The 26,809-nt window shown below is 48.2% G+C and overlaps 1 protein-coding gene across 1 annotated transcript; it reads right to left on the bottom strand.

The window, feature by feature from the left end:
• Positions 1–570: 570 nt before the first annotated feature.
• LOC133234340 (phospholipase A2, membrane associated-like) lies at positions 571–6,263 on the bottom strand. The gene is made up of 5 exons (XM_061394740.1): positions 6,159–6,263; positions 3,891–3,940; positions 3,560–3,704; positions 3,206–3,312; positions 571–1,046 (listed from the first exon to the last, which is right to left on the bottom strand). Exons 2-5 carry the CDS (start codon positions 3,928–3,930, stop codon positions 904–906), a joined length of 435 nt encoding a protein of 144 aa, XP_061250724.1. The 5' UTR covers positions 3,931–3,940; positions 6,159–6,263; the 3' UTR covers positions 571–903.
• Between the last annotated feature and the right edge of the window lie 20,546 nt (positions 6,264–26,809).

Raw genomic sequence — 26,809 nt, 5'->3', positions numbered from 1 at the left:
TGGCTGGGACAGAGCCGTAGACTAGGTGCAGTGCCCACTGGGACTCTGCCTGGGTCACAAGCCCAGGAAGCCAGCCCTGGGCAAGGGAGCAAGTGCCCTGAGAGTCCCACTGGTGGCCAGCATTACACTGACCCATCTCTGGGCCAGCAACATAGGAGAAGAATGTATCTCACAGGAGGCTTGGACTATAGGCCCCCAGACACCAGGAACAACGCTTCTGTTCTTTCCCAACAGGCCAGCAGGAGCTGCTCTTATCCAGGGTGGGAGAGGTGGAAGGCTGGGTTTTACTTGTAATAATAAGGACAGATGGAGACAAGCTAGAGCTGGTACTTTACACCCATTATCGCTTTGTTTTTCCCTCAAGCCCATGAACTTGGGACCAAAGTGATCTCTATTTAGATGAGGGTGTTAAGGCTTAGGGAAGTGGTGGTGCTGGGGATTTGACTCAGCCTGTCTGGTACAAAGTCTGTATTTCTAACCCCGTATACTCTACTCTCTTGTACTAGTTTATTCTTACACTAGAAGTGCCTGTGATCACCCCCCCCCCCCCCCCCGCACACACACACAGTGTGCCAAATGAATTGCTTTATTCGGAAGAGCCAACCAGGAATGTAGCTGCTGTGGTTAAACATGACGTTGGGCTTGATTCAAGAGTAGGAGTTGGGAAAAAGTCTCTGGCTGCCCAAGGAAGCAGGGGGAAGGAGCCAGCATCATGCCAGAACTTTGAGCTTCTCATTCTGGATAGAAAGCTTCAGTGTGGGGAGGAGAAGGGCTCTTGGCTGGTCTCTAGGGTGGGAGAGGGGTTTTTCTGTCATTTGCTGGTGAATGTGGCTAGGGTAGGAAGTGAGGTGCTAGAGAAGGAAACTCGGCATTGGTTGGCAGGGCTTCCAGGATGAAGGCTTTTCAGCACTTGGGGGTACTCCCAAAGCACAGAAGGTTGTTGTAGTATTGGAGATTTTTATTGTAGGTCTTCAGGTTTTTATCTAAACAATCGGCAGCTCTTTTATCACATTGACACAGCCGACGCTTACAGTAGTCCTGATCGCCTGAAATCACAATAAAATAAATGCAGGATGGGAGTTTGTTAAAATTCTATGGATTCTTGTGTGAATTCTAGGGGAGAAGACACAGCCCCTGTTTTCCCAGTTTCTAGTTTGAGACAAGCACCGATGTCCAGATATTTCTGACTGATGGGGAGACAGAACTCCTGCCCTCAGGAAGCCCACACCCCGTCTCATGGGGACACCAACAGTCATGCACTGGGATGCTGTGAAAAGCCTTGCTGTTAGACACTGTCTCTTTCTTCTCCCCAGCAGATGTGTTCAGGTGCATAGCCCCTGGCTCCTGAGGTCTGGGAATGGGTCTTGATGGGTGAAAGCCAGTCATGGTCATCCCTGTTTCCTCTGTAGTTATGAGTGTCCAGGGAGCATGTGCTCTTGCCCTGACCAATGAGCCACAAGGGAAAGTCTGCTGGACACTTCCAGGAAGGATGAATTTCCTCTCTCAAAAAGAAAGATGTGCAAAAGGAAAGCCTCTTCTGTAGAGTGAAGCCCTAGAGAAGTGCCTTGGAATCACACAGCCAGTGTGGCAGAGCAGAAGGTTGGGAAAGGACTGGATCCCTGGCAACATAGCTGAGAAGCTGCCCCCGCCCTGGCACTGCCCTCTCCCAGACTCTGTTACAGGAGAGTCAGACTTCCTCACTCTCTGAGCCTCTGTTAGGTGGGCATCTTGTTGCTTGACACCCAGAGCCTGCTAAAGCCACAGAGCCCTGTGGAAGGTCATGATGGGAAGACATGATTTCTGATCTTAGAGACCTCAGGCTGTTGAGGAATAGTCCGTGGGTTTTCAAAATCTCACTCATGGGTCAGTAGGTCTGGGGCACTAGGCAATTCCTTCCAGCCACCACCCATCTCTCTCCTCCCCTCCACAGCCAAACTTGCTCCAGAACTTTGTCTACACTCACGACCTCTCTTCACTTCCCACCCACCTTCCAATCCGCTCTAATCTGGCTTTGCCCTACAGATCCATGGGAGCAACTCCCAATGAGGTCCTCAGTGGTCTTTCTGCCTCTAAACCGAAGTAACTCGGTCAGCCCTCATCCTGGAGGACCCCTCTGTGAAATCGGCTGCTGTTAATCCTCTCCTCCTGGCCCGCTCCTCAGCCTTCTTGTCTCCTCCCTTCCTTCTCTGACTGTCCCTCCTTTGTCTCCTTTCTGGGCCTTTAAACACCAAATGAGTGGGTACCTCCAACTCTCCTCTCTCTGCGGCCGCCTCCTGCATCTGTGTCCAGACTCTCCCTGGAGCTGCCAGTTCCTTCATCCAGCTGCCTTCTGCCTATCTCCCTGGATGTTCTGGAAGCTTCCAAACTCAACACACTCCAAATGGAATGCCTCCTGCCCTCTCCTACCAGGCCCTCCTTGGTAGAACCATCCACAAAATGGTATAACCAACGCAGCAGCTCCCAGGCACCATAACCAGTCCACCACGAAGCTCTACCAATCCGATCTCAAATGCATCTCGATGGCACTCTCCACCCCTTGCATCCTGACCCACCATTGCTAAAGCTCAAGGGCTTGCTGTCTCTCCTTTGCATCATGACAATGCCCCCCCACCCCCCCTCCCCACACCCCGCCAGTTCCATCTGTCAGCATCTACCCTCAGACAGAGTAAGTGTGAAATGCAAGTATGATTATACCACTCCTTTCGTTAAGAGCTCCCTAATTCTTTAGGACATAATCTAAATACAGTATGGCCTGGAGACTTGACCTAGCCCCTTCCTGTCTCTCCAGCATCATCACTCACCACCCTGTCTCATCCTCACCTTTTCCTTCAGCAGCACAGAATTGTTGCAGTTCCCTCTGGCCCCTTGTCCCTGATGTATCCTCTTGTAGGGATGCTCCCAATGCTCCTTCCTCCGACCCCTCTCAGCCTTGAAGACTCAGCTTGGAGATCACCACTTTCAGGAAGCTTCCAGGCTTCCATGACTCTCAGGCTGTGTTCAGAGCCCTGACCTTTTTCTTACTTCCCATCTGAGACTTTCATGTTAGATTTTGCTTTTCTTTTCTTCTCAGTCCACTATGAACTCCTTGCGGTAGGGACACGGTCCCTTTTTTCTAGCTTGGATGCCCAGCGCAGTGCCTGGCCCAGCGGACACTCAGTAAAATGAACAGGAGAGGCTGGGTAGTGTTGTAGGTCTCTTTTCTTACCACAAACGATTTGGCCCCGTTGGAAAATAAAGTTGTAGCTCTGGAAGCTGGTGCGGCATCCGCGTTTCCGTAGGTTTTCATAGCAACAGTCATGTACCCTGCAACACCTGTGACAAGCCTGAGCTATTGGGGCTGACTCCCAGAAGCTCCAGGGAGCCCAGTGCCCTGTGGTCTCAGCCCCTTGGCTCTGGGACATTAGAATAGTTTACAGCAGAGTTTCCAACAAGCTGGCTGCTTTTTAGGCCGGGACTTCCTGGGTTCTATGCTGATGGGACTAAAGCAGGAGGCTTTAGCTCCCACCCACATTGGGGCCACAAGTGGGCAGAGGGCAGGGAGGGCTGGGGGTGGCCTCACCAATCTGTTGCATCCTTGGGGGTTCCTCTGTGACCCGCACCACAGTGACAACCATAGAAGCCATAACTGATCGCAGGTTCCTTTCCTGTCGTGAACTTGATCATTTTCTGGAAATCTGCCAAACCTCCATGGACCTGCAGCAGGCCTGGAAGGACAGCAGCTGGTGATGGGGCCTGGGACCCTAAGAGCTCCTTCCTCTGCCTCTCCCTGCCACCCCTTGCCCCCACTTCTGAGAGAGGGCCAGATGCGGTGGGAAGGGAAGCTGGGGGAGGAGGGTGCCTCCCTCCCTGGGCTGTGCCTCTTGTGGCCAGAGGTCAGGTTCAAGTCTTACCGATGGCCATGATCACTGCCAGCAGCAGGAGGGTCTTCATGCTGAGGGTTCTGTGGGGAGAGATACAGACAGACCAGCCTAGATTCTCTAACAGGCAGTCCAGCCTCTGCCCCGGCCCCTGCTGTCCTGTTGACATTCAACGATCTTGATGAAGAGAGTCTTCAAAGGAGATCGCAGACATGCTCTTCCATCCCAGGTGGGTCCAGCATGACTGCCTTCATCGGGCATGCAGGACGCGTGCAGGGGGCACCTCCCAGCTTTGTTACACGACTCGCTGGGCGAGACCACCTCTCCCCCGTGGTACGCTGCTGAGACCTCCGTGCTCCTCACCCTCCTGAGAGTTCCAGGGAGGCTGTGACCAGGCCATTCCACCAAACTGGGAGACCCCAGAAGTCGTAGGCTGTGTGTCCCCCAGCGTATGTAGCTTACGCACCCCCACACTGGAGTCAAGGCTTGGGAATTCTGCTCATGGGGTTGGATCCGAAGTGTTTTTCTCCAGAACTAAAGCAGCACCATCTCTTTTACCCTTACACTTGTATATGCACAAACACACACTCACACACACCTCATGAATACACACACACATACTCTGTGCTCATCTACGAGTGTGGGCATTCTTTAAAGAATATATTCAAGTTCCAACACAACACACCTGTGCACACATACCCTCTTGTCATACCAAATCAGGCACGTGCAGGCCTGTGCTCGTGGGTGCCTGCATGTGCATGCACATGCCTTACACACACACACACACACACACACTCACACACACACACACACACACTATAGCCACTCTTGAACTTAGCCAGTGATCAGGGACTGAGTATTCATTTCTGGCTATTTACTTCTCAGAGGATTCCAAGTTAAAATCGCCTTGTTTATTCTGAGCTCCAGTTAAATAGCTGATCCCTCTGGAAGCTTGGGGGTTGGTGGGGTGGGAAATAGGGTGGGTGTACAGCCCGTTATTGGTCTCAGAGTTTGGCATCTCCCTCACCCTAGGCGACCCTCTCTTTTTCCTCTCAGTTGGCCTTATAGAGCTGAGGTTTATCCATCCTCATGTGCCATTAGCTGATGCCAAAATTGTGGATTATTTTGTCATCTTTCCTGTGGGTGTCCCTCCTGAGTGAATAAATTCCCATAACCAGGTCTGGGTGTGACCCTCCTGAACCCACTTCCAGGAGAGGGCAAGGGCCATCTGCTGCTGACCAAGGATTTTTCCTTTCTGCTGCTAAGCCGGCCGTCTGGGGATAAGAAACATGGTATGTACTGGTATTCATTCATTCCATAAGCCAGTCATTCACAGGAAGTACGTACTAAGGCTCTTCAAAGTGGGAGGAATCATGTAAGCCTCTCAGGAGGCGATGAGAACTTGTCCTGTGACCTGGGACACTGGGGGCCCCCGGGGGCCCCGGGGACCCCAGCAGGGAACGGACTGCAGGGGAGCAGGTGGTCCCCTCCTCCGACTGAGACCAGCGCCTCCACCCTCTCCTCTCGCTTCTCTATATTCCCTTCCCCCATCCCCCCGCCCTCTGGAGAAAGCCAGAGGCTGCCCTGGGATTTCCCCTCCACGCACAGCTGCCACCTTCTCTCCTGTCCGCACCTGTTTGGAGATGGAGCTGGTTGAGTCTCCTTGGATCTGTTGCTTCTTCTTTTTCAGTCTCAGGCAGACAGTGACTCTAGTTTTCACTTCTGAAACTCTTTTCCAGCCCTTTCATAGTGCTTGAATTCAGCTCCCAAGGCCTTCAGCTAACACTTTCCAACACCCATCCCCTCAAAAGCCAGTGTGGCATGGCTATGTTGCCCATCATCATTCTGCCTTCTCCTTGCACCCCCACATTCCCCAGGCCCCCCTCCAGGTTAGGCCCAGGAGACTGAATCTGGCTAAGAAAATGTGGGCATCAGTGCTGAGGGCCACTGCCAGGCTGTAGTGAAGTAAATATGGGCACCATGCCCCAGTGTTTCTGTGCCCCTCAGGATGGGACCAAAAGCTGGGGGCAGCTTGGGTCCCTGAGTCACAGCATGGAGGACACCCATCAGAGAAAGGCCCGCAGACCCTCAGTGATCTTTGTCTGCATGAGAAATACAAGTTTATTGTGTTAAACCACTGGTCCTTGAGATCAGTGACTGGGAAAAACTGTTGCATGCTGATCTCAACCTCTCAATAGCTAGGGCCGTGGCTGGACAAGACCGTAGGGTTGTTACTACTGCAAGATGCCCTTCAGCAATAATCATCAGAGAACTTTGAAAGAATAAAGGCTTATTACTTACAGGACCTGGAAGTTACACGGCGCACCCAGGACCCCACAGGGAGGTCAGAGTAGAGAGAAAGCTGGAGATCTCAGGTGTGGGGTTCCGCTTTTATTGGGATCGAAGGTGGGGCCTAGGGTTTTGTGTGCTCACCCTTAATTGGTGAATGTAAACCACGTGAGTGTCAGTGTAAAGCATGGGAAGAGGAACAGCGTGTGGCCCAAAACAGTCAAATTACCCCAAATCTCCAATACAAAGGCGTCTTAGTGAGGGGAGGCATATGGCCCTTTATGTAGTCATGTGGCTGGCAAGGTGTTTATTCTAGACAGTGGTCTTTGAAGTGGGTGGCTGGCAATCAGAGGGTATCAATCTCTAAGGTTATCAGGAATTTACTTTACCCAAAACTAAACAAACCCCCAAACAACTGTCAGGATGTTATGGAACCGAGGTCCAGCTGCTCGGCACTTGAAAGACAATAAAGAGGAGATGTTGGTGGAAAGGAGTTTGTTTTATGTTGGATGCCGGCAAATGGGTGGGACAGGGTTGCAGAGGACAGCTGCCTGTCCAAAGCCAGACTCCTGAGAACAATCAGATATGGGCTTTTATAGAGAGGAAAAGCGTTACATGTGTAAACATATATGTCAGCTCTCAGAACCATCTTGAAATTGGTCATCAATGGTTTAACCAGCATCATCTTGATTGTTTTAGGAACATTTTATCTTTACTGTTTTAGGAGCCCACAAAGCCTTCCCTCGTGGCTCAGCTGGTAAAGAATCTGCCTGTAATACAGGAGACCTGGGTTTGATCCCTGGGTTGGGAAGATGCCCTGGAGAAGGGAAGGGCTACCCATTCCAGTATTCTGGCCTGGAGAATTCTATGGACTCTATAGTCTATGGGGCCGCAAAGAGTTGGACACGACTGAGCGGCTTTCTTCTTTATTTTCTATAGTCAAAGCTATGGGTTTTCCAGTAGTCATATACAGATGTGAGAGCTGGACCATAAAGAAGGCTGAGAGCTGAAGAACTTATACTTCAAATTGTAGTGCTGAGAGTCCCTTGGACTGCAAGGAGGTCAGATCAGTCAATCCTAAAGGAAATCAACCCTGAATATTCATTGAAAACACTGATGCTGAAGCTGAAGCTGAAGCTGAAGCTCCAATACTTTGGGCAACTGGTGCGAAGAGCTGACTCATTGGAAAAGATCCTGATGCTGGGAAAGATTGAGAGCAGGAGAAGGGGATGACAGGTGATGAGATGGTTCAGTAGCATCACTGACTGAATGGACATGAATTTGAGCAAACTCCAGGAGACAGTGAAGGACAGGGAATCCTGGCATGCTGTAGTCCACAGTATCACAGAGTTGGACGTGACTTAGTTACTGACCAACAACAAGGTGTTCCTCTTCAGTTCTGTGGTTGGTTTGTTTCCCTTTCTGTGAAGCCAAATCTTGGAACTGTGGACGCTTATGTCATAGGTACAGTCTGGTCACCTTCTTGGTTAGCCTCTTCCACCTGGTGGGAGTTTCAGCATCTATAAGACAGCTCTCAGGAGACGGCTCAGGATGTTTACTATAGCTCTTGAGGAGGAACTAAAGATCCTTGACTTGCTTAATGACTACATTATTATTATTTGGTCTCCTTTGCCTGGAGAAGGCAATGGCACCCCACTCCAGTGCTGTTGTCTGGAAAATCCCCTGGATGGAGGAGCCTGGCAGGCTGCGGTCCATGGGGCCGCAAAGTCGGACACGACTGAGCGACTTCACTTTTTTCTTTCTTTCTTTGACTGTTCTCCTTTGTTTCTGCACATTCTCACTTCTCTGGTTAAACTTACTCCTTGGCTCAGATTTTTCCACAGACAAAAGCGGGAAGGGGATGTAGAGGGGGCCAGGACCGCAGGGCCCAAGGCTTTCCCCATCGTAGCCGATCCACACTGACTCACAGCCGCCTCAGGCAGCGTTCGTCTTGAAGATACGGTTTCCCTGAAGAGCTAGGCCTGTGTTAAGCACTGACTTGTGTCCCCGCCAAATTCCTGTGTTGAAGGAATTTGTTTACTGGGTTTACTCTCCTCTTTCACTTTCATCAAGAAGCTCTTTAGTTCTTCTTCACTTTCTGCCATAAGGGTGGCGTCATCTGCACATCTGAGGTTACTGATATTTCTCCCGGCAATCTTGATTCCAGCTTGTGCTTCATCCAGCCTGGCATTTTGCATAATGTACTCTGCATATAAGTTAAATAAGCAGGGTGACAATATACAACTTTGACAAACTCCTTTCTCAATTTGGAACCAGTCCATTGGTCCATGTCTGATTCTAATTTTTGCTTCTTGACCTGCATACAGGTTTCTCAGGAGGCAGGTCTGGTATTCCCATCTCTTGAAGAATTTTCCACAGTTTGTTGTAATCCACACGGTCAAAACCATCCCCAGGAAAAAGAAATGAAAAAGGCTAAATGGCTGTCTGAGGCAGTCTTACAAATAGTTGAGAAAAGAAGAGAAGCTTTACAATAGCCAGGACATGGAAGCAACCTAGATGTCCAGCAGCAGGCGGATGCATAAGAAAGCTGTGGTACATATACACAATGGAGTATTACTCAGCTATTAAAAAGAATGCATTTGAATCAGTTCTAATGAGGTGGATGAACTGGAGCCTATTATACAGAGTGAAGTAAGTCAGAAAGAAAAACACCAGTACAGTATATTAACGCATATATACGGAATTTAGAAAGATGATAATGAAAACCCTATATGCAAGACAGCAAAAGAGACACAGATGTAAAGAACAGACTTTTGGACTCTGTGGGAGAAGGCGAGGGTGGGATGATCTGAGAGAATAGCATTGAAACATAGATATTACCATATGTGAACTAGATCACCAGTCCGGGTTCGATGCATGAGACAGGGTGCTCAGGACTGGTGCACTGGGATGACCCTGAGGGATGGGGTGGGGAGGGAGGTGGGAGGGGAGTTCAGGATGGGGGACACGTGTACACCCATGGCTGATTCATGTCAATGTATAGCAAAATCCATCACAATTTTGTAAAGTAACTAGCCTCCAATTAATATAAATAAATTAATTAAAAAAAAAAAAAGAAGAGAAGCAAAAGGCAAAGGAGAAAAGGATAAGGTTCCCTGGTGGGCCTGACGCGGTATGCCCTTCATGGATCACTGCCGTGTTGTGGCAAGGGGCTCACGTAATTCAACGGAGCTATGAGCCGTGTCATGCAGGGCCGTCCACGATGGACGGGTCATAGTGGGAGTTCTGACAAAACGTCGTCCACTGCAGGAGGGAAGGCAAACCTCCCCAGTGCACTTCCTGTGGGAACCTCAGGAATGGACAGAAAGGTTTGACGCCAAAGGACGAGTTCCCCAGGGTGGAAGGTGTCCAATGCGCTACTGGTCAAGAGTGGAGGATAACTACAAACGGCCCCAGAGAGAGTGCAGCGGTTGGGCCAAATGATGCTCAGAAATGATGCTGGGAAATGATGCTCAGCTGTGGATGAGGCTGGTGATGAAGGTAAAACCCGATGCTGCGAGGAACAGTATCTCATAGGAACCTGGAATGTTAGGAACATGAATCAAGGTAACTTGGACCTAGTCAAGCAGGAGATGGTAAGAATAAACATTGACATCTTAGGAATCAGTGAACTAAAATGGATGGGAATGGGTAAATTTAATTCAGATGACCATTATATATAATACTGTGGGCAAGAGTCCCATAGAAGAAATGGAGTAGCCCTTATAATAAAAAAAAAGTCCAAAATGCAGTACTTGGGTGCAACTTCAAAAATGACAGAATGATCTTGGTTCGTTTTCAAGGCAAGCCATTCAACACCACAGTAATCCAAATCTATGCCCCTACTACCAATGCCGAAGAAGCTGAGGTTGATCCATTCTATGAAGACCTAGAAGAACTCGAAGAACTAATACCAGAAAAGAGATATTTTATTCATCACTGGGGATTGGTATGCAAAAGTAGGAAATCAAGAGATGCTGGGAGTAACAGGCAAGTTTGGCCTTGGAGAACAAAATGAAGCAGAATAAAGGCTAACTGAATTCTGCCGAGAGAATGCAGTGTAAGAGAAAAGACCCTTTTTCAACAACACAAGAAATGACTTTACACATGGACATCACCAAATGGTCAATACCGAAATCAAATTGACTACATTCTTTGTAGCTGAAGATGAAGAAGCTGTATACAGTCAGCAAAAACAAGACTTGGAGCTGACTATGGCTCAGATCATCAACTTCTCATAGCAAAATTCAGACTTAAAGAAAGTGAGGGAAACCAGTAGGCCAGCCAGGTATGACTTAAATCAGATCCCCTATGGATATGCAGCAAAGGTAATGAATACCTTCAAGGGATTAGGTCTGGTAGACAGGGTGCCTGAAGGACTATGGATGGAGGTCTGTAATATCGTACAGGACGCAGCAAACAAAGCCATCCCAAAGAAAAAGGAAAGCAAGAAGGCAAACTGGTTATTGGAGGCTCCTCTGTCTGTGGGATTCTCCAGGCAAGAATACTGGAGTTCATTGCCATGCCCTTCTCCAGAGGATTGTCCTGACCCAGGGATTGAACCCAGGTCTCCTGCATTGCAGGCAGATTCTCAACCAACTGAGCTACAGGGAAGTCCTAGCTAAAGAAATAAGAGACTTGAAATGCAAGGGAGAAAGGGAAGGACTAATTTAAGTAACTAAAGGACTAGTTTATGCAATGAAACGCAGATTTCTGAAGAACAGTACGGAGAGAAAAGAAGGCCTTCATTGAACGGTGTATAAAACTAGAAGAAAACACCAGAAAGGGAAAGACTAGAGATCTCTTGGGGAAAATTGGAGATATCAAGGGAATATTTTGCCCAAAGATGGGCAGAATAAAGGGCATAAATAGTAGGGACCTAGTAGACACTGAAGAGATTAAGAAGAGATGGAAAGAATACTTGGAAGAACTGTATAAGAAAGATCCAATGAACCAGACTGCTGCGATGGTGTGTTCAGCTACCCAGAGCCAGACATTCTGGAGAGCAAAGTCAAGTGGACCTTCGGAAGTACTGCTGTTAATAAAGTTAGAGGATGCTATGGAATTCCAGCAGAACTATTCAGAGCCCCAAAGGATGATACCATCAAGTGTTGCATTCATTATGTCAGCAAATCTGGAAGACCCAGCAGTGGCCACAGAACTGGAAAAGGTCAATCCTCATCCCAGTCCCCAAGAAGGGTAGTACTGAAGAATGTGCTAACCGTGGGACAATTGCACTCGCCTCCCATGCTAATAAGGTCATGTTTAAAATCTCGCATGCTAGGCTTCAGCCTTATGCAAACCAAGAACTTCCAGATGTCTAAGCTGGCTTTAGAAAAGGAAGAGGAACCAGATATCAAATTGCCAACATGCGCTGGATCACAGAGAAAACTAGGGAATTCTAGAGAGACATCCACCTGTTTCTTGACTACGCCCAAGCCTTTGACTGTGTGGATCATAATAAACTGTGAAAAGCTCTTATAGACAGACGGCAATAGCAGACTATCTTACCTTCTCCAGAAAAACCTGTATGCAGGTCAAGATGCAACAGTCAACCCTGCGTGGAACAACTGATTGATTCAAGATTGAGAAAGGAGCACGACAAGGCTGTCTGCTGTCACCCTGTTTGTTTAACCTATACACTGAGCACGTCGTGAGAAATGCCAGGCTGGATGAGTTACAAGTTGGAATCAAGATAGGTGAGAGAAACATCAACAACCTCAGATACGCAGATGATATCACCCTAATGGCAGAAAGTGATGAGCAACTAAAGAGCATCTTGATTAGGGTGAAGGAGGAGAGTGAAAGAGCTGGCTTAAAACTAAATATTAAAAAATTAAAAAAACTAAGATCATGGCATTTGGTCCCATTACTTCGTGGCAAATAGAGGGGGGGAAATGTAGAAAGAGTGTCAGATTTCCTTTTCTTGGCCTCTAAAATCACTACAGGTGGTGACTGCAGCCATGAAGTCAGAAGATGTTTGCTTCTTGGTAGGAAAGCTATGACAAGCCTAGACAGTGAGTTGAAAAGCAGACATTTCTCTGCCAACAAAGGTCTGTTCAGTCCTTTGTTGTGAGAGCTGGACCATAAGGAAGGTGGAGCACCGAAGAATTGATGCCTTCAAACTGTGGTGCTGGAGAAGACTCCTGAGAGTCCCATGGACTGCAAGGAGATCAAATCAGTCAACCTTAAGGGACATCAACCCTGAATACATGTTGGAAAGACTGATGCTGAAACTCTAGTACCCTGGTCATCTGATGCTGACAGCTGACTCATTGGAAAAGTTCCCAATGCTGGGAAAGATTGACGGCAGAAGGAGAAGAGGGCGTCAGAGGATGAGATGGCTGGACGGCATCACTGACGCAAGGGACGTGAACTTGGACAAACTTCGGGAGATGGTGAGAGACAGAGAAGCCTGGCGTGCTGCAGTCCCTGGGGTCACAAAGAGTTGGACACGACTGGGTGGCTCAACAACAACAGCAACGTGAGATGGCTGGTGTCTCTAGAAAGAGAAGTTTGGACACACACACAGCTTCACTGGGAGGATTCCAGGTGAAGGTGAAGGCAGAGATGGAGGTGGGGATGTTTTATAAACCAAGGAATCATAAAGATGGACAGGACACCACCAGAGCCTGGGGAGAGGAAGGGACAGGCCCTCCCCACAGTCCTTAGAAGACACCAACCTCTCTGGCACCTTGGTCTGAGACTCCTGGCCTCCAGAACTTAGAGAACAGGAATTTCTATTGTAGCTTTCTATTAAGGTACTCAGGTTGTGGTACCTGGTACAAATTCCTACCAAATAAAAAACCCTCAGGTCATCTCCGGGTCTCTGCAATCTGGGATTTGGTTGCGGCCATCAAACCATCAGCCACCCCTGACAGTGCACCCTGACGGGGTTCAGGATGGAGAAAAAAAGAGGATATGGGCTCTGCCAGGTAAGGGGCTGATCACAGGAGTGATTGCATTAGGCCCAGACTCTTGCATCTTCCCATACATAGAAAAGTGACAAATTCATTAATTTGCGATATCTGGTTTTCCTTTAGTTGGCAGTAATCTTTTGATGTTTGACTCCCTGGGCATTTTTGTTTGTTTGCTTGTTTTGCCAAAGCACCTACATATCCTGGCTCCTCCCTTACCTTTGAGGACAGTCCTCAGATCTACCCGAGAGGCTGTATCCAGGCTGAAGTCCTCAGTAATGCCCCAAATAAAACATTAATTCTCAACATTTAGGTTCTGCATTTTTTTTCCCATCAGCAGATTTTTGCTTCTCATGCCCATTTGTTTTAGGCCTAAATGAAGTTTAGAGGTGATGGGTTAGAACTTGGCCTTTTGATAAGCACCTTGGCTTCAGAATACTGTTACTTCTACGGCAGGCAGACCGCCCCACCCCGCACATCCTGGGGGCCCCGGTACCATGTGCAGGTCCCAGCACTCAAGGGCTCTGGTGACGTCACACTGCCTCTCCTTTTCCATCTTTGCATGATTTTCCCTAAGAATTCAAAGTCCCTGGTTTAGCTTCTTGTTCTGCCACCTTTATCCAAGGACTAATTTAGCACTTGGAGTACATTACTGTAAAAAGAAATACTCTCACAGGGCTTGCCTTTTAGTGGAGAGAGACAGACAAGAAAACAAAAGATACAATAGGCGAATGATATACAATTGGTCCTTGAAGGGCTCGGGGGTTGGGGCACTGACCCTCTGCACAGTCAGAAATCTGAGTGGGCCCTCAGTATCCACGATTCCCCGTATATATGGATTCAACCAACCTTGGGTTATGTATCACTGTAGTGCCTATGATTGAAGAAAGTTCTATGTGTAAATGGACCTGTACAATTCAAATCCTCGTTACTCAAGAGTCAACTGTGCATCCGAGAATTAGCTTATGGTTGCTGGGGAAGGTTGGGAAGAAGGAATAGTTGGGAATTTGGGATGGACATGTACACTCTGCTGTATTTAAAATGGATAACCAATGAGGGTTTACTGTGTAGCCCATGGAACTCAGCTAAATGTTATGTGGCAGGTTGGATGGGAGGGGAGTTTGGGGGAGAATGGATACATGTATATGCATGGCTGAGACCCTTTGCCGTTCACCTGGAACTGTCACAATATTGTTTGTTAGTCTGCAAACCCCTATAGAAAATAGAAAGTTAAAAAAATAAAAGAGTTAACTGTGGAATGTTTGGTGAAGCCGAGAGAAGGGGACATCTCTGCTGGGGCAGCGGGAGCGTCATGGGGGGAGAAGACTGCTAGTTCACGTGGGATGGACGAGCCCCAGCAGGATAGTCAGCGCTCAGAAAAGTTTTCCTAAGTTTTAATAATTAGAAGAGTCAGCCTATTATCAGCGGTCACTTCCAATGGCAGTATTATGGATGAACATTTTCTGTACTCTGTTTCCTAATCTTCCCTTTGTGAGGAAAAATTATTCATGACTCTTCTTTTTTAAAAAATCTTCTAATTTGAAAATACATTTACAAGAAAGTAAAGAAACTCTGGGCTTCCCTGGTGGCTCAGCTAGTAAAGAATCCGCCTGCAATGTGGGAGACCTGGGTTCTATCCCTGGGTTGGGAAGATCCCCTGAAGAAGGGAAAGGCTACCCACTCCAGTATTCTGGCCTGCAGAATTCCACGGACTGTATAACCCATGGGGTCACAAAGAGTCTGACGCGACTGAGCTTCACTCTGTAAGAAAAGAATAAACAGTTTTTTAAGGAATCTCCACACTGTTCTCCATAGTGGAGAACTGCCTTATGATCCAGCAATCCCACTGCTGGGCATACGCACTGAGGAAACCAGAAGGGAAAGAGACACATGTACCCCAATGTTCATCGCAGCACTGTTTATAATAGCCAGGACATGGAAGCAACCTAGATGTCCATCAGCAGATGAATGGATAAGAAAGCTATGGTACATATACACAATGGAGTATTACTCAGCCATTAAAAAGAACACATTTGAATCAGTTCTAATGAGGTGGATGAAACTGGAGCCTATTATACAGAGTGAAGTAAGCCAGAAAGAAAAACACCAATACAGTATACTAACGCATATATATGGAATTTAGAAAGATGGTAATAATAACCCTGTGTACGAGACAACAATAGAGACACTGATGTATAGAACAGTCTTATGGACTCTGTGGGAGAGGGAGAGGGTGGGAAGATTTGGGAGAATGGCATTGAAACATGTAAAATATCATGTATGAAACGAGATGCCAGTCCAGGTTCGATGCACGATACTGGATGCTTGGGGCTGGTGCACTGGGACGGCCCAGAGGGATGGTATGGGGAGGGAGGAGGGAGGAGGGTTCAGGACGGGGAACACATGTATACCTGTGGCGGATTCATTTTGATATTTGGCAAAACTAATACAATTATGTAAAGTTTAAAAATAAAATAAAATTTAAAAAAAAGTAAAAAAAAAAAAAAAAGAAAAGAATAAACAGAAGCCTCATTGAGATACACTCAGGGAACCAGAAGGGGGCGCTCTCACACCCTGTAAGGACAGAAGAGCCCAAGAAAGAAGGAAAGAAAAGACTCCCTTCTCAGAAAAGACTCAGCCAATGAAAAGACACGGACTCTGCTTCCTAGAGCCCTTCCCCACTGTACACAGTGGCTCTGATGACAATTATTAAAGAATACAGGTCCAGGTGGGAATATCTCAGAGGAACCCAGGATAACAAGAAGGGAATTAGCATCCCAGTGAGGGTAGGACCAGATACCTACTTTGTGGGTCCCAGTGCAGAATTAAATGCAGGATTCCATGTCATGAACAACATTGCGATGGCTGGACAGAGCAGTGAACTAGGCGCAGTGCCCACTGGGTCTGCCTGGGTCACAAGCCCAGGAAGCCAGCCCTGGGCGAGGGGACAAATGCCCTGAGAGTCCCGGTGGTGGTCTGAATTCCCAATGCACTGACCCACCTTCAGCCCGCTGGCAACGTGGGAGACCATACCTTACAGAAGACGGGCCTGTGCCTCCCCTACATCAGGAGCAGACCTGCTGTTTGCCCCCAGCTGGCCAGCAGGAGCTGCTCTTGCCCAGGGAAGGAGGCTGGAAGGCTGGGCTTTACTCGCAGTGAGAAGCACAGATGCAGACACGCCAGGCCCAGTGCTTCACACCCGGTGTCCCTTTTCCATCTCTAACAAGCCTGTGAGCTGGTACCAAAGTGCTGTCTACTTAGATAAGGGCATATGGAAGCGGTGGTGGGGTCTGACTCAGCCCTTCTGACTCTAAGGCTGGTGTTTTTAACCCTTTACACTTGATTGCCTTGTACTAGTTAGTTCTTGCACTAGAAGAGCCAGGGAGCACAACACACACACACACACACACACACACGCATGGTTTGCCAAATAAATTGCTTTATTCAGAAGAGTCAACCAGGAGTGTAGCTGCCACAGCAAAACATGGCATTGGACTTAAAGAGGAGTGGAGCGGTGGAAAAATTGCCTGCTTCCCAAGGAAGCGGAGGGTGGAAGGGGCTGGGCATCCACACCCAGCCTTGAGCGTCTCCTTCTGGACAGAGGCTTCTGTTTGGGGCGAGAAGACCTCCTGACTTGTGTCTAGGATGGGAGAGCGGGTTTCCTTCATTTGCCAGGGAACATGGCTAGGCTAGGGAGTGGGGTGCTAAGTGGAAACTCGGCTTTAGGAGGCAAGGTGTCCAGGCTCAGGGTGTACTCCCTTTGCACTGACTGTTGCTGTAGTCTTGGAGCTTTTTATTATAGGTCTTCTTGTTTCTTGCAGAACAAATGATAGCTATTTGATCACATTTGTACCATTGACGTTTAAAGTAGGTCCGATCCTCTAAAATCACAAGAAAATAAGCACGGGATGAGTGTGTATGTGCCAAATCACTTCAGTTGGGTCCAACTCTTTGTGACCCTCTGGACTGTAGCCCACCAGGCTCCTCTGTCCAAGGGATTCTCTAGGAAGGATACTGTCCTCCAGGGGATCTTCCCGACCCAGAGATGGAAGCTGAGTCTCTTATGTCTCCTCTATTGACAGGAAGATTCTTTACGTCTCGTGCCACCCAGGAAGACCAAACACCAGCTAGGGGTTTGTTAATATTCTAGGAATATTAACAGTATTAACAATATTCTTGTGGGAAACATGGGGGATAGACACATGCTGTGTTCTCCCAGGGTTTCTAGTCTGGGAAAAGCACCGATGTCCAGATATTTCTGACTGATGAGGAGACAGAATTGCTGCCTGCAGGAAGCCCACACCCCATCTGATGGGGACAGCAGCAGCTGAGCACTGGGATTCTGTGAAAAACCTCTCTGTCAGCCCTTGTCTTTTCATTGCCATAGGTGTGTTTTCAGAGGCAAAGCCCCTGGCCCCTGGTGTCGAGGAATGGTTCTCGATAGGTGTAAACCAGTCATGGTCGTTCCGGTTTCCTTTGTAGTGATTAGTGTATGGGAAGCACGTGACCTTGCCCTGACCAGTGAGCCACGAGGGAAAGTCTGCTGGGGCTTCCGGGGACATGAAGGCCTCTTCCATAGGGTGAAGCCACAACCCTTGGAGCTCTGAGCGTGCCTAAGTGTCATTGCCAGCGTGGCAGAGAGGCTAGGGAAGACTGGACTCTTGTCCACACAGCTGGGAAAGCTGCCCAGTCCTGACACTGTCTTCCATTCTTCTGTTACAGGAAAGTCAGACTTCCTCACTGTCTGAGCCTCTGTTGGGAATTTTGATGCTTGCTAGCTAGATCCTTCTAAGGGGACATAACTCTATGGAAAGGTCATGACGGGGAGATAAAATTTCTGAGTTTGAGGAACTCAGGCTGTTGGGGAATAATAGTCCATGGTGTCTGAAAACTGCACTCATGGGTCAGCTGTCTGGGGCACTGGGAAATCCCTTGCAGCCACCATCCCATCCCCCTTCTCTCCTTCCCCGGCAAACTTGCTCTAGATGGTGGTCTACATTTCTTAGCTCTGCTTCACTTCCCACCCACCTTCCAACCCGCTCTAATCTGGCTTTGCCCTCACAGTCTCATGGAAACAGCCCCCACTGAGTCCTTAGTGGTCTTCTTGCCTCTAAATCCAAGGAGTCTGCTCAGCCCTTATCCCGGAGGACCCCTCTGTTAACCTGGCTGCTGTTAATCCTCTCTGCCTGGCCAACTCCTTGACCTTCTTGGCTCGTCTCCTCTCTCTCTGACTGTCTTCTCTCTTCTTTCTGGGCCTTTAAGCATCAAATGGTGGGGGGTTCATCCAGCTCTCTTGTCTCTGCAGCCGCCTCATGAATCTGTGTCCATACTCTCCCTTAAGCTGCCAGTTCCTTCATCCCGCTGCCTGCTGCCCATCTCCCTGGGTGTTCTGGAAGCTTCCAAACTCAACCTGCTCCCTACGGAACTCCTCCTGCTCTCTCCTACCAGGCCCTTCTCAGTTCTACAACGGACACAGTCATACGGCCAACCAGCAGTCCCATCCACCACCAAGCTCTACTGATTCTATCTCAAAGATATCTCGATAGTACTTTCCACCTGTTGCATCCTGACCACCTTTGCTATAGGTCAAGCTCTTCCTGTCTCTTTTCTGCAGCACGACAATGCCACCCTCCGCTCTGTCTCCATCCACCCTCAGCCAGAGCAAGTCCTCTGAAATGCAGGTCTGGTCACGCCACTCCTCTCCCCAAGAGCTCGCTGATTCTTTAGGACAAAATGTAAATGGAACACGATGCCTTTCTTTCTCACCGGCATCATCACTCACCGCTCTGTCTCACCCTCACATGTCCCTCCCGCAGCACAGAACTGCTCCAGCACCCCCTGGCCTCCTGGACCCTGCTGTGTCGTCTTGGTGGGATGCTTCAACCCTCCTTCCCCTTGACTCCTCTCCGCCTTGAGGCTGCAGCTTGGAGGTCACCATCCTGAGGAGCCTTCCTTGACCCTCATTCTGAGGAGCCTTCCTTGACCCTCAGGCTGTGTTCAGAACCCCGCCCTTTTCCTCACTGTGCATCAGACTCCACTGAGTTGTATTTTCCTTTTCCTTACTTCCCACTCAACTGTGAGCCCCTTGAGGCAGAGACCCTGTCCCTTTGTATCTAGCTCTGGTGCCTGGCACAGCGAACACAGGAAAAAGAGCAGAGGAGGCTGGGTGCAGTTGTAGAACTCGTTCTTACCACAGGTGATTTGGCCATGGCAATAACTATATTTCAGGAACTTGGTGCCATACCCACGATTCTGCAGTTTTCTGTACCACCAGTCATGCGTCCAACAGCACCTGTGACAAGACTGAGCTATTGAGGCTGCCTCCCTATGCTCCAGGGAGCCCAGTGCCCCCTGGTCTCTGCCCCCGTTGGGAGAGACCCAGGGACATGGGAATAGTTGAGAGCAGTTTCCTCCAGGTTGGCTGGTTTTTCAGCTGGAATTCCCTGGAGTTCTTTGACGATGGCATGAGCCTTTAGCTCCCACCCCAGCTGGGGCCACAGGTGGGCAGAGGGCTGGTCTCACCATCTGGGGTGGCCTCACCGATCCGTTGCATCCTTGGGGGATCCTCTGCCACCCACTCCTCAGTAGCAGCCGTAGGCACCGTAGCTGAACAGGGCTCCGTTTCCTGTTGTATGCTTGATCATTTCCCCAAATCCACCTATCTCTGTGGACCGACAGGAGAATTGGAAGGAGAAGGCCTGGGATGGGGCCTGGGGCAGCGCGCACTCCTCTGCCTCTCTCTGCCAATCCCTCTCTCCTCCCCACAGAGAGGGGGCCGGATGCAGTGGGAAGAGAGCCTTGGGATTGAAAGTGCCCCCCTCCCTGGGCTGTCCCCCTTCTGGTAGTAGGGTCAACTCTTACCAAAGGCCATGATCACTGCCAGCAGCAGGAGGGTCTTCATGCTGAGGGTTCTGTGGGGGAGAAATACAGATAGAACGGCCTAGACTCCTCTTCCAGGGGAATACTAACTTCTGCCCAGAATACTACTGTCCTGCTCACATTCAACAGTTCAGATGAAGAGAGTATTTAAAGAACTCGCAGACTCGCTTCTCAGCCCAGGCAGGTCCAGCGTGACTGCCTTCATCAGGCATAGAGTACACGTGGAGAGGGCGCTTCCCAGCTTTGGTAAACATTTCACTGCTCAAGACCACCCCTCGCCCCATGAAACACTGAGACCTTCATGATTCTCATTTGAATAAGTGTTCCTGGGAGGTTGTGACCAGGTCATCAGAAGAAACTTTGAGATCTCTGAGGTCTAAGCTGTGTGTCCCCCATTAGATAAATCTTACTTACCCTCCACACTGGAGTCAAGGCTTGGGAATTCCACTCATGGAGTCAGATCCGTAGTGTTTTTCTCCAGAAATAAAGCATCTCCCTTTCGTTGAACCCTTACACAGGTACATACACAAACACACACCTACTCATGCACACACACACACACACACACAGTCTTGAGCTCATCTACTAGTGTAGACATTCTTTTACATAATTTATTCACGTACGCTCACAACACACTTGTGCACACCACACCTTCTCGTCTCACCAGATCAAGCACGTGCAGTCTTGCACTCACGTGTACACACATGGACACCACAGCCACTCTGGAAGGCGACCAGTCATCAGGGACTGGGTGTTCATTTCCGGCTCTTTACTTATCAGAGGATCCTGAGTTGACGGCTCCAAGTGACTGCCCTGTTTATTCCTAACTCCAGTTAAATAGCTGATCCTTCGGGGAGCTTGGGATTAGTGGGTTAGTGGACGGGTGAGGATACCACCAGTTCCTGGACTCAGACTTTGAAATGCCACTGCCCCTAGACAATCCTCTTTTTCCTCTCTCATCAGCAGTACAGAACTGAGGGTTTTTCCATCCTTATGTGGCATTAGCTGATGACAAAACTGAAGATTATTTTGTCATCTTTCCTGTGGTTCTCTCTCTGAGTGAATAAATTCCCATAACTGGGTCTGGGTGTGACCCTCCTGAACCCACTTCCAGGAAAGGGCAAGGGCCATCTGCTGCTGACCAAGGATTTTTCCTTTCTGCTGCTAAGTAAGCCAGTTGGGAATAAGAAGCAGGGCAGTTAGTGTTATTCATTCATTCCATAAACCAGTCATTCAAGAAGTACATACTAAGCCTCCACAAAGTGCCAGGACCCCTGTGAACCTCTCAGGAGGTGATGAGAACTTGTCCCGCCCCCAGGGGCCTCAGCAGGGAAAGAACTGCAGTGGGGTAAGTGGTCCCTTTCCTAGGACTTGGACCAGCACTTCCACCTTCTTGCTCCTCTTTCTTCTCCTCTCCTCCTCCTGCCCAAACTGGAAAAAGCCAGAGAGTGTTTTGGAATTTCCCCTTCAAGTATTGCCACCCCCTCGTCTCCAGTCCTTACCCATTTGGAGATGGAGCGGATAGACACTCCTGGGATCTATTGCTCTTTCTTCTTCAGCCTCAGACAGACAGTGATTCTGTTTCCAAAACAGATGCCTTTTTCAAGCCCTTCACCACTGCTAAGAATTTAGCTGCGATGGCTTTCAGTTAACACTTCCCAACACCCATCCCTCAAAAAGCAGATAGCAGAGCCTGTGATGCCCATCCCCTTTCTGGCTGGTTCCCCACCTTCTCCAGCCCCCGCTCCAGGTTAGGCCCTGGAGACTGAACCTGGTCAGGAAAGTGTGGGCATCAGTGCTGAGGGCCATGCCAGGCTGCAGTGAGGTAAATGTGTGTGCGATGCCCCAGGCTCTCTCTGCCCCTCATGTTGGAACCAGAAGCTGGAGGCAGCTTGGATCCCTCTGTCACAGCATGCGGGACACCCATCAGAGAAAGGCCCGCAGACCCTCAGTGATCTTTGCCTGGGCGAGAAATACAAGTTTCTTGTGTTAAACAGCTGATCTTTGAGATCAGTGATGAGGAAAAGTGTTGCATAGCAGTCTTAACCCCTTAATAAGCAATGTTGTGGCTGGGCCAGACCATACGGTTATTACTACTGCAAGATACCCTTCAGCCATGATCATCAGAAAACTGAGAGTATAAAGTTTTATTACTTACAGGACCTGGAAGTTACATGGCCCACCTGGGACCCCACAGGGAGGTCAGGGGTAGAGAAAGCTGGAGATCTCAGGTCTGCGGTTCTGCTTTTATGGAGGTTGAAGGTTGGGGCCTAGGGTTTTGTGTGCTCACTCTTTCCTGGTGAATTTAAAACAAGTGAGCGGCACTGTAGAGTGCTGGAAGAGGAAAAACAAGTGGCCCAAAAGATTAACCAAAATCTCCAATACAAAGGAGCCTTAGAGGGGAAGCAATATGGCCCTTTATGTAGTCATGTTGCTGGCAAGGTGTTTATTCTAGATAGCTGTCTTTGAAGTGGGTGCCTGGCAATCAGAAGATATCAGGCACTAATCAAAGGCTGTCAGGCCCCAGGCAAAGGTCATCAGGCACTTAATTTATAAAAGACTAAACAAATCCCGAAACAACTGTCAGGATGTTACGGAACTGAGGTCCGGCTGCTTGCCACTTAAAAGGCCATGAAGAGGAGAGGTTGGTGGAGAGTTTGCTTTCTGTTGGATGCTGATGACTGGGTAGGGATAGGGTGCAGAGGGCGGATGCCTGTCCAACAGACAATCAGGTATACGCTTTTACAGGCAGAGGGAGAAGGCTACATGCAGAAACTGCACAGTCAGCTCTCAGAGTCATCTTGAAATTAGCCATTGGTGGTCTTACCAGCATCAACTGGATTGTTTTATGTACAGTTTATCTTTTGTAGTCAAAGAGATAGTTTTTCCAGTAATCATGTGTGGGTGTGAGAGTTGTACCATGGAGAAAGCTTGAGTGCCAAAGAATTGAGGCTTTTGAAATGTGGTGCTGGAGAAGACTCTTGAGAGTCCCTTAGACTGCAGGGAGATCAAACCAGTCAATCTTAAAGGAAATAAACACTGAAGATTCATTGAAAGGACTGATGTAGAGGTTGAAGCTCCGATACTTGGGTCATCTGGTGCCAAAAGCTGTTCAGTTCAGTTCAGTAGCTCAGTCATGTCCAACTCTTTGTGACCCCCTGGACTGCAGCACGCCAGGCTTCCCTGTCCATCACCAACTCTCATAACTTACTCAAACTCAAGTCCATTGCGTTGGTGATGCCATCCAACCATCTCATCCTCTGTCACCCCCTTCTTTCCTGCCTTCAATCTTTCCCAGCATCAGGGTCTTTTCAAATGAGTCAGTTCTCCACATCAGATGGCCAAAGTATTGGAGTTTCAGCTTCAGCATCAGTCCTTCCAATGAATATTCAGGACTGATCTTTAGGATGGACTGGTTGGATCTCCTTGCAGTCCAAGGGACTCTCAAGAGTCTTCTCCAACACCACGGTTCAAAAGCATCAGTTCTTCAGCGCTCAGCTCTCTTTATGGTCCAACTCTCACATCCATACATGACCACTGGAAAAACTATAGTTTTGACTAGATGCACCTTTTTTGACAAAGTAATGTCTCTTCTTTTTAATATGCTATCTAGGTTGGTCACAACTTTTCTTCCAAGGAGCAAGCCTTTTTTAATTTCATGGCTGCAGTCACCATCTGCAGTGATTTTGGAGCCCCCAAAATAAAGTCTGTCACTGTTTCCATTGTTTTCCCATCTATTTGCCACTAAGTTATGGGACCAGATGTCATGATCTTTGTTTTCTGAATCGTGACTTTTAAGCCAATGTTTTCACTCTCCTCTTTCACTTTCATCAAGAGGCTCTTTAGTTCTTCTTCACCTTCTGCCATAGGGGTGGTGTCATCTGAATATCTGAGGTTATTGATATTTCTCCTGGCAATCTTGATTCCAGTGTGTGCTTCTTCCAGCCCAGCGTTTCTCGTGATGTACTCTGCATATAAGTTAAAGAAGCAGGATGACAATATACAGCCTTGATGTACTCCTTTCCCAATTTGGAACCAGCCTTTTGTTCAATGTCCAGTTCTAACTGTTGCTTCTTGGCCTGCATACAGATTTCTCAGGAGGCAGGTCAGATGGTCTGGTATTCCCATCTCTTGAAGAATTTTCCACAGTTGATTGTGATCCACACAGTCAAAGGCTTTGGCATAGTCAATAAAGCAGAAATAGATGTTTTTATGGAACTCTCTTGCTTTTTCCATGATCCAGCAGATGTTGGCAATTTGATCTCTGGTTCCTCTGCCTTTTCTAAAACCAGCTTGAATATCTGGATGTTCATGGTTCACATACTATTTAAGCCTGGCTTGGAGAATTTTGAGTATTACTTTGCTAGCATGTGAGATGAGTGCAATTGTGTGGTAGTTTGAGCATTCTTTGGCATTGCCTTTCTTTAGGATTGGAATGAAAACTGACCTTTTCCAGTCCTGTGGCCACTGCTGAGTTTTCCAAATTTGCTGGCATCTTGAGTGCAGCACTTTCACAGCATCATCTTTTAGGGTTTGAAATAGCTCAAGAATTCCATCACCTCCACCAGCTTTGTTCATAGTGATGCTTCCTAAGGTCCACTTGACTTCACATTCCAGGATGTCTGGCTCTAGGTGAGTGATCACACCAGTGATTACCTGGGTCGTGAATATCTTTTTTGTATAGATTTTCTGTGTATTCTTGCCATCTTCAGTGCTGAATATTCATTGGAAGGACTGATGTTGAAGCTGAAGCTCCAATACTTTGGCCACCTGATGTGAAGAACTGACTCATTGGAAAGACCCTGATGCTGGGAAAGATTGAGGGCAGGAGGAGAAGGGGACTACAGAGGATGAGATGATTGGATGGCATCACTGACTCAGTGGACATGAGTTTGAGTAAACTCCGGGAGTTGGTGATGGACAGGGAGGCCTGGCGTCCTGTAGTCCATGTGGTTGGAAAGAGTCGGACACGACTAAGCGACTGCACTGAACCTATCTGTACTGACTCATAACCATTTCAGGCAACATTCATCTTGAAGATACTAGACCTTGAAGAGCTGACCTTGAAGAGCTAGACCAGTGTGAAGTATTGACCACCAAATTTGTCCCCACCAAATTCCTACATTGAATCCTGACCTTCGTTAAGACCTCAGGATGTCTTTGGGAACACAGTCTTTATGGAGGTGATGAGTTAGGATAAGGCTATTAGGGTGGGCCTAATGCAGGATGACTGGTGTCTTTAGAAGAAGCAGAAGTTTCGACAAAGACACACATCTTCACAGGGAGAATTCCACATGAAAGTGAAGGCTGAGATTGAGGTGGGGATGCTTCTATACACCAAGGAAGCCTAAAGATGGCCAGGATCCCCAGATACTGGGGAGAGGGAGGAACAGAGCCTCCCCCACAGACCTCAGAAAGAAATCAACCTCACTGGCACCTTGATCTTAGAGTTCAGGTCTCCAAAATGAGAGCCCAGAAATTTCTATTGCCTAAGCTACTCAGGTACTTGTGGTACCTGTTACAAATTCCTAGGAAATAAAAAAACCTCCAGGGATCTCTGTGGGTCCTTGCCATCTGGGGTTTGAAGACAAAGAATGCCCCCTTCAGTCTCAGTAAACAGAGGATGGCATGGCCATCAGGCCAGCAGCCGCCCCTGACAGTGTCCCAGAGGGGGTTTGGGTTGGAGGGAAACAGGATACCGGCCCCAGGTAGGTCAGGTGTCTATCACAGGAATGATCGCATCAAGCCCAGATTCTTGCCTCTTTTAATACACAGAAAAGTGACAAATTCGTTAACTTGAGATATCTGGTTTTCCTCTAGTTGGCAGGTATCTTTTGATGTTAACTACCTGGGCTTTTTTGGGTTGTTGTATGTTTGCCTTTTTTGCAAAAATTCCTATATATCCTGATTCCTCCCTATCCCTGAGAACAGTCTTCAGACCTACCTGAGAGACTGTATCCAGGCTGAAGTCCTCAGTAAAGCCCCCAATAAAGCATAATTCTGAATGTTTAGGTTATGCACTTTTTTTCCCCATCTATATTTTTGCTCTTATGGCCATTGGTTTTAGGCCTAAATGAAGTTCAGAGGTGATGGGCTAGACCTTCGCCTTTTACTAAGCACTTCAACTTGGGAATACTGTTGTCTCTATGGCAGGCAAACTGCCCCACCCCCGTGTATCCTGGGGGCCCCTGGTATCATGTCCAGGTCCCCGCATTCAAGGACTCTGGTGATGTCACAGACTGCCTCTCCTTTTTCATCTTTCAGGATTTTCCCTATGAATTCAAAATTCATTGTCTGGTTTCTTGTTCAGCCTCCTTCATCCAAGGGCTAATTTTAGCACTTGGAGTACATTAGTGAAAAACAAAAACACTCTCACGGGGCTTACATTTTGGTGGAGAGAGACAGACAATGAAACAAAAGGCACAATAGGTGAGCGATACACAGCTGACCCTTGAGAGACACCGGGGTTAGCAGCACCGACCCTCTACACAGTCGCAGATGTGCACCCAGCTTGGTAGTCTGCTCTCGGTGTCATCCATTCCCCATATATGTCAGTTCAACTAACCTTGGATTATGTGTTACTGGAGCGCCTATTTATTGAAAAAAAATCCTAGTATAAATGGAATCCAAATCCTGGTTCTTCAAGAGTCAACTATGATTTTGAGAATGAGCTTATGGTTGCCAGGGGATAGATGAGGGGCAGGGATAGTTAGGGCGTTTGGGGTGGACAGGTACACACCGCTATATTTAAAGTGGGTAATCAACAGGGACCTCCTCTGTAGCACATGAAACTCAGCTCACTGTTATGTGGCAGGCTGGATGTGGGGGGGAGTTTTGGGGGAGAATGGATACATGTATATGTAGGGC

The sequence above is a fragment of the Bos javanicus genome, chromosome 2, assembly GCF_032452875.1.
Source record: "Bos javanicus breed banteng chromosome 2, ARS-OSU_banteng_1.0, whole genome shotgun sequence".
NCBI classification, from domain to species: Eukaryota; Metazoa; Chordata; class Mammalia; order Artiodactyla; family Bovidae; genus Bos; species Bos javanicus.
The sequence above is the reverse complement of the archived record's forward strand: the minus strand, read 5'-3'. Positions and strand labels throughout refer to the sequence as shown.

Coding starts and splice junctions, on each gene's coding strand:
- LOC133234340 (XM_061394740.1), bottom strand. CDS start 3,930: ATGAAGACCCTCCTGCTGCTGGCAGTGATCATGGCCATCG. Junction 3,705..3,890: donor GGCAGTGATCATGGCCATCG/GTAAGACTTGAA, acceptor CTGTCCTTCCAG/GCCTGCTGCAGGTCCATGGA. Junction 3,313..3,559: donor CCCAAGGATGCAACAGATTG/GTGAGGCCACCC, acceptor GGCTTGTCACAG/GTGTTGCAGGGTACATGACT.